This window comes from Protopterus annectens, chromosome 7.part0 (assembly GCF_019279795.1).
Source record: "Protopterus annectens isolate FY-2018-M chromosome 7.part0, PAN1.0, whole genome shotgun sequence".
Classification (NCBI taxonomy): Eukaryota; Metazoa; Chordata; order Ceratodontiformes; family Protopteridae; genus Protopterus; species Protopterus annectens.
In genome coordinates, this window is record NC_056739.1 from 384,750,038 (window position 1) to 384,757,754 (window position 7,717).

Sequence of the window (7,717 nt, forward strand, 5' to 3'; positions counted from 1 at the left end):
CTCATAAAATCCTCCAAAGCTAGTTACGAAAACAAAATTGCCACTGACTCTAAAGACAACCACAAAGCATTCTATAGCTATGTCAAGAATCTAAATGGGAACACTCAGATCTGCTCTGAGTTGCAGCACAATGGCGCTAAATATACAGAACCAACTGATATTGCCAACATCCTAGCAGATAGGTTCAGTGCTAACTTTATCCCCCTCTCACCCCCTAGAGGGCCCGTCTCTATACCAGAAGAATGCAAAGTTCCTATAATCACGTCTGCACAGGTAAAAAACACACTCTCCGAAGCCAAGAACACAGCATCCATGGGACCTGACAATATCCCAGGCTGCGTTCTACATGAACTACAGAATGAACTGGCACCCTACCCAAGTACCATGTTCAACCATAGCCTCACCTCAGGCATTGTACCCACTGAATGGCGCACCACAACGGTTATCCCACTCCACAAAGGGGGAGCCATAATGGACCTCGGGAACTACCGCCCCATTAGCCTGACGAGCCTGGTCTGCAAGGCCATGGAACGTATCATCGTGGAACTCATAAACAATGACATTGGTAATCTCCAAACTCTGGACCCTACCCAGTTTGGATTTGTAAAAGGCAGATCATGTCTCCTAAACCTGATTGACTTCTTTGAAGCAGTCACCAAAGCCACAGATGAGGGTAAAATGGTTCACACAGCTTATCTAGATCTCGCCAAGGCTTTTGACACCATCCCCCACTCTGGAATTATAGATAAGCTCACTAAACTAGGTATAAATCCCTATGTCACAAGATGGGTTGACAACTGGCTCATGGACAGAACCCACACTGTGAACGTAGCGGATTCCAAATCCGACGTCAGACCAGTGACAGGTGGAGTACCACAGGGTTCAGTCCTGAGTCCTCTCCTGTGTGGTATCTACTTCTCTGAAGTGCAGGCCAACACAGAAGGTCTTTGGCTAACAAAGTTTGCAGATGACTGCAAACTAGGAGCCATAATCGAAACTCCTAACGATGTGGACAAACTCCAAAAGGGCCTCACTGAGACAGATACCTGGTGTCAAAGCCATGGCCTAAAGCTCAGTGCCAAAAAGTGTATTGTCATCCCCTTTGGTAGAAACTCTGTACCCATGAACTACCACAGAGCTGGTTGTCTACTTAATGCCGAAAATGTGATGAGACCTTGGGACATAGGTGGACAGTAGTCTCTCCTTTGAAAATCACATCGCCATAGTGGTCAGGAAATCCTTCTACGTGGCTCATCTCATCACAAAAGGATTCTCATCCAGAAAAAGAGGTCATTGTTCCCCTCTACTCATCACTCATTAGACCCATTGTAGAGTACAACGCCCCTTTTGGTATGTACCTCACAAGACATCTACAACAACTGGAGAGACCACAGAAATAACTCACAAACAGGATTACTGGCCTCAAACAGATGCCCTATGCAGACCATCTCAAAAAACTACAGCTTTACTCCATCGCATATTGCCTACTCAGGGACGATCTCTGCCTAACATATACAAAGCTATGTCAAACCCAGAGCTGTTGGACATGCTCCACTTAAAGAAATCCCAATCCCTCCGAGCTACATGCTCTAGGGACCTAAACCTTGTTACCACAATAAACAGAACATGCTGGAGGGATAGATTCCTGTCCCTGAGACTTCCCATTCTCTGGAACAGACTACCTATCTATGTCAAACAGAGGTCCCCATTAGCACTCTTCAAGAAAAATCTTGATGATTGGATGGGAAATGGGAAATTCACCCCGGGGTCACTTCTGTGGCTCTGCTCGACAGGGGCACAGAAAAATAATTTTCTTGGGTGGCGAAAGTCAGGAAACTTTTTTTGGCTAGGCTTGTATGGGCCCTAGGGCCAATAGCCTAGTACCTACCTATGAACCTATAAGTATTTTAAGCAACAAAAGGGAATTGTAGTGGTACACTGTTGCACCAACATTCACTAATTTGGTCTTGGGTTGGCAGGAAACAGAGATGTTACCATGCATTTCCTCATTTTCTAGAATCATTTTTTTATAAAAGGTTTGAAGACTATTTATTTTTTATAATTGAAGATTCTGTTTTCCTACAATTATTTACATTTTAGAAGTCACTGTCCCCTTTTCATGAAACATAACATCCCTAGGGATCAGTGTGTAAGGGCCTCTAGGCTAACTTCAAAGTATTCAGATTTTTTGGATTAAATTAGGTTTATCATTGGACTTTTTCAACAAAGTCACGTCAGTTGCCCTGCTAGACACGGGTCCAGGGAAGTAAATAGTGTGGGAATAAATAACCAGGGAATTGTTATGGCTAAGCTTCTATAGACCCTAGGGCCGATAGCCTAGTACCAGCCTGTGAACCTATGAACCTATAAGAGGGTATGATGAGAATTATTTAATAAAATCATCTAAAGAGATTTTGGGTAAGCGGGATGAACATTTTCCCCCCGTTTTATTAAAACCCCTAGTTAAAGGTACTGTCAGTATGGACCTGAATACCATTGACAAGCATTACCCTGTTTGTGCATTGGATATGTGCACTGATAATTATTGTATCTACTAACTCATTAAGAGTAATTGGAACATTCTAAAAGGAAACAAAGAATTATTTGAAGTGATATGGGCCCTGAACCAAAGTTTGTCTGCAAGACAAATGTTAGTATAAAAACTTGTTGGAACATGATAGCAGTTTTACGGTTACATATAATACTGACAAAGCTAAGGGGACATCCAAATGTAAATTTTTATTGTATTTGTTGAAGGACCCTGCATTTGTTTTTGGCGTATAGATAGAAGTTTTGGTAGTCATGAATGTTATAATTGTAATTCTTGAGGTGTTGTATACATTGGAATTTGTCCACAGTGTTCAGCATTTTATGTTGGCATGATGAACATCTGTAGTCAAATAAAGTTAAGGAGGTGAAAAATGCCTTGTAGAAACACTTAGAAATTTGTATAGCATTTAAAAAGTTTCTATTTTATGTTTTCGATAATATACATTTGGCTATAAGAGGGGGGATTTCAAAAGTAAGCTTGAAAAAAGGAGACCGCGTGCCAGTGGAGACTGAAGGCTGATTGTCATCCATGACTGAACTAAGTCATTAACATTTAAGTGTTTTTAAAAAAAAAAAAATAGGAGGTAAATGATCATTAATGAGTTGATTAAATTGTTGGGAAAAGGTTTTTATTGGTTAAAGGTTTGTATATAGTGATGTAATATAATTGTGGCAGTATTTCTGATGAATTCTGATACTTGGTGGATGAAAGAGGTGATTAAAGTCGTTTTTATGCTAAAAATATATTGGGTTATCTGTTCCTTTGGTCGATTCCTTGCTTGTTGGTTCGCCTCATCAGTGGATTTTGATTTTATTTATAAAAATAATTGAAATAGTTTTATTTAAGTGGAATGTCATTTTTTTCATGAATTTAACATAACATTTGATATTTTCCCCCCATTTTTATAATCTTGTAGTTGGAATTTGAAAAATCCCAAGTAAAGAAGCTTGAAAAGGAGCAAAAGAAGTTTTCCAGCCAGTTGATGGAGGAACAGTCTCGACACAAACAGCTATCCTCTATGTTGGTGAAAGAGTGTAAAAAGGCCACAAATAAAGCAACAGAGGAAGGCCAGAAAGTTACCGAGTTAAACTTAAAGCTAGAGCAGGAACGAAGCAAATGCATTAAGCTAGAGGAAGAACTAGCAGCAGAGAAAAAGAGAGGTCTTCACATGGAAGCCCAGGTGGAAAAACAACTTTCTGAGTTTGACATTGAAAGGGAGCAACTGAGGGCCAAGCTGAACCGTGAAGAAAATCGAACCAAGGCATTAAAGGAAGAACTTGAGATTCTGAAAAACAAAATGAAAGAAATTCAGAATCTTGAAATTCCCAAGAAGTCAGAAGCAGAAAAACAAAACAACTCCAGTAAGTCAGATTCTGAAAAACAAAAATGCATTTTAATATCGGTAGGTGTTGGACCTGAAACTCCAGAAGTGGTTTCCACATTCTGCCAGACTGAGTCAGTCCAGATAGAAAGTGAATTCAGTGATAACAATACAACGGTTTTCTCCAGCACATCCATAGCAGCAACAGTTCAGCATGCAAAATTAAATGGACACAGTCCTACAGACTTCCAGAGAAATGGAGACTGCCTGATTAATACAGGAGACAGAATACAAGAGAAACTGGACATAGAGAATGTAGTAGAAAATAGTATATCTACTCACAGGACTTCACCAGTTCACACAAACATGCATATTACAGGGGGTAGATCTGTTTCACCAAGTAGCACAGCTGGCTCATCTCTATCTTCGTCACCTTGTTCTTCACCAGTTTTGGCTAAACGACAAATTAGTTCCTCACCCCATAGTTCTGGATATCAGTCTCCTTACCAAGCAGGTGTTAATCAGCGCTTCCATGCAGCTCGTCATAAGTTTCAGAGCCAAGCAGAACAAGAGCAACATGTGAGTGGGTTACAAAGCCCTCCACCAAGAGATTTATCACCTACTTTTTCTGACAGTACAGCTGCAAAGCAGATGGCTCGGAATACTGTAACGCAGGTTCTTTCTAGATTTACAAGTCAGCAGGCATCAGTAAAATCAACTCCTAACAACTCACCATTTGGCACGGATTACAGAAGTCTGGCCAGTACTGCCTGTCAGAAAAATGATCTTAACCATTCACCTACTGCTAGTAAAGTCTCCAGCCCACAAAGTCCATTGTCACCTGGGATCAAATCTCCAACCATTCCAAGAGCAGAAAGAGGAAATCCTCCACCACTTCCTCCTAAAAAGCCAGGACTTGCTCAACCTCCATCTTCACCAAACATATATCATAAAGGACTTAATCAAACAACTCCAGTAGAAGTTACAGCGGACATTACAAACAGTAATCCTATAAACAGTACAGTTACTAACAGCAGTGATGTTGATATATTACTTCAAGCTAACAGTTAACCACTGCTTTTATGTTTGATGTACAAATACATTCCTTGCAGTACATGTTTTTTGTGTCATAAAAATAAGGGGAAAAAAATGTCAAATTAAGAAGTCATTTTATTTATTTTTGTAGCAATAAGACACTCTACGTTGTTTTTAATGTTAGGGTATTTTTATATTTTTCATCAGTTTGATTGGAAATGTGTGCTGTATATAAATGCACAATGTAATATTTGTGACCTTTAGGCCACATTGACCCATAACATTGTCTATTTAGTATGAGGAAGACATTTTTTCACATACTTATTTACTTGCTGAACTAAAGACATTATGCACGTATGGACATTCCGTTATAAACTATGCACAGATGAACAAGAACTCTACATTCACAAGATAAAGCAAAGTGCCTGAATATTTCTTCACTAGGGAACCTTTTAAGAAACTGTTAGCACATACTTTATGAACAACCATCACAGTATAGTTTTTACTGTGCAGCGAATTACAGAAGCAGATTTCTGACATGAGTGATTTAAACAGTTTTTCAGTATTTGCAGCTCATAACCAGCGCACAAATACGTATAAGACCCACAGAGATTAAGGGACAATTGATAGCACGACAAAGAGGCCTCAAGATGCTATAATGAGTCATTAAGCTTTAATAATAAAAGGGAAGAGATGTAACCTATCGAAACCCAGAACAGACTTAATTTGTCTTATTTGCACTGGTTAAAATCATCTGTTATGTAGTACAGATCCCATATTAAAATATCTGCAGCAAATTTTGTATATACTATGTCACAGTTATGGGAAAAAATATTCCCAATCTTTATGGGTAATCATGAAAAGAATGTAATGTATTGAAAAAATATGTAATTTCTGTTATACTGTGCATTTTTTTTTCAAAATTTTATGACTGCACTTGCTATGTTGTAGTACTCACAGACATTTAAATAATTAAGGGACCAAACTGTACAGAGTTTTTATAAATATATTTCTCATACTTTATAGATGTATACAGAGTAGAAAATGCACTGAATTGTGATTCTGTGATACAGGGCTGACATCAGTAGATATGTATTTCTCCTGTTTAGTGGCTTAGATCTACTTGATTAAAAGCACAAGAACAAAAGATAGGTTCACTTTAACTTAGTTTATAGAATTAAGATATAGACTTCAATATTTTAATCATTACACTTTATGTGTAAAGAAATAAATATTTTTAACACGTAATTATTAATATTCTTGCTGCATTGATGGAGGAAATTGCAAACAGCTATTGTTTGGCCATCACCTAGATAAGAAGTGGGAAACATACAGCTGAAAAAAGTACCTTCCTCATTTCATCATAGCTTTCTGCTACAACAACAGGTATTACAACAAAATTCCAAACACATTTAGAATTTTTCTACTACAGTAATGTGTTTTGTTTGTATATGAATAACTGCCAGTTGGTACAGATGAAGTGATGTGCCTTGGCTTTGCGGCTAACTTGTGTTTGCCTGGGGAAAAAGGTGGGAGGATATTTCTCAGTTACTATATATTCACATATTCAGGAGCTGTCATTCGTAATAAATAATGGATAATTTAATTCTGAAGACTTGAATTAAATAGCTTCGTAATTTAATTTGTATTTTCCCATTTTGCTCATAAGAGCTTTATAAGAAAAATTAGTGCTGAAATATATTTCTGCTACCCTTATTCTCTTGTTCCCTTTATCATATTACTAGTGTGATAATTTCACTTACACTGACATCACAGCTGGTTGATCTCAGTTGCAGAAAGGGAAGTGACTTCACAGTTACTGACAGTACAGTGCTGGTGATGGAGGCATTACTTCAACGGTCTTTGTTGGGGTGATGCAGTCTGTTAAGTCATTAAGTAAACCTTTTTTAAAAGGCACTGCTTTTTAGATTCACAGAAGTAGTTTTAAACAGCACACTACATTTCTCTAGGGAATAAGCAGCTACTACTACTTATACACTACAAAATATAAATTGGTGTCAATTTTGGATCTGTATTCCAAGAGACAAATTTAATGTTTTATGAACTATTTTTTTTCTTAATTCATCCCAACAGGACACTTTCTTAGGAAAAGGATCTGAATGGTAATCTGTAGGCAATACTACAGTATGATTCTGATTGTTTCATTTCCGAATGTTACTATGTATTTTGTTTATTAATGAATGTTCTACATAATTTGACTAAGAAAAAAATATGTACATTAACCAAAATGTATGGTATAATTGTTTGAAAGACAAACAGATGATTGTCTTTGTACTACACTTGTGGAAATCAACAGTCTCAAAAACTATTGTAGGAAACGTGTAGAATATAATTCAAAATTAATTATTTAAATTTTAACTAACATTTTAAGGACAAGTGCTGCTCACACAGATTTTTTACTGCTGAAAGTCCCATAGGTAAGAATGCAACTTCAAGTGCCTTTGAAATTGCATATTCTAAGTACAGAATAAAGCAGTAGTAGATTTATTCATGTATAAATGTAAAGGCTATTCAATAAAATCTTTTCAGTAAATATTGTTGCATTTCTGTTGATTACAAAACAACTAAATGTATAAAGTAATCCGTTTCAGGGGGAAAAAGTACTGAGGAATGATTACAAGTACATAACATTCTATACATGACTAGGTTAAGCAGTATCTGCACATCAGGAAATTGTCAGATTATAGTGAAAATATAAGAACATACATTTTAAGTTGCATTTTTTATCCAAAACTACTATATAAAAGATTCTGGCAGTTTGCAAAGATCCATGGCATAGAAAGACATCT

The 7,717-nt window shown here is 37.3% G+C and overlaps 1 protein-coding gene across 6 annotated transcripts in view; it reads left to right on the forward strand.

Annotated features, from left to right (window-relative positions):
- The window catches only part of CTTNBP2NL (CTTNBP2 N-terminal like), a 593,921-nt gene extending 586,460 nt beyond the window's left edge, over positions 1 to 7,461 (forward strand). For all 6 annotated transcript variants that reach the window (XM_044076951.1, XM_044076955.1, XM_044076953.1 and 3 more), the window contains one exon: positions 3,468 to 7,461. In XM_044076951.1, the coding sequence (XP_043932886.1) occupies positions 3,468 to 4,943 (1,476 nt within the window). In that variant the 3' untranslated portion in view covers positions 4,944 to 7,461. The remainder of the gene's footprint in view (positions 1 to 3,467) is intronic.
- The last annotated feature ends 256 nt before the right edge of the window (positions 7,462 to 7,717 follow it).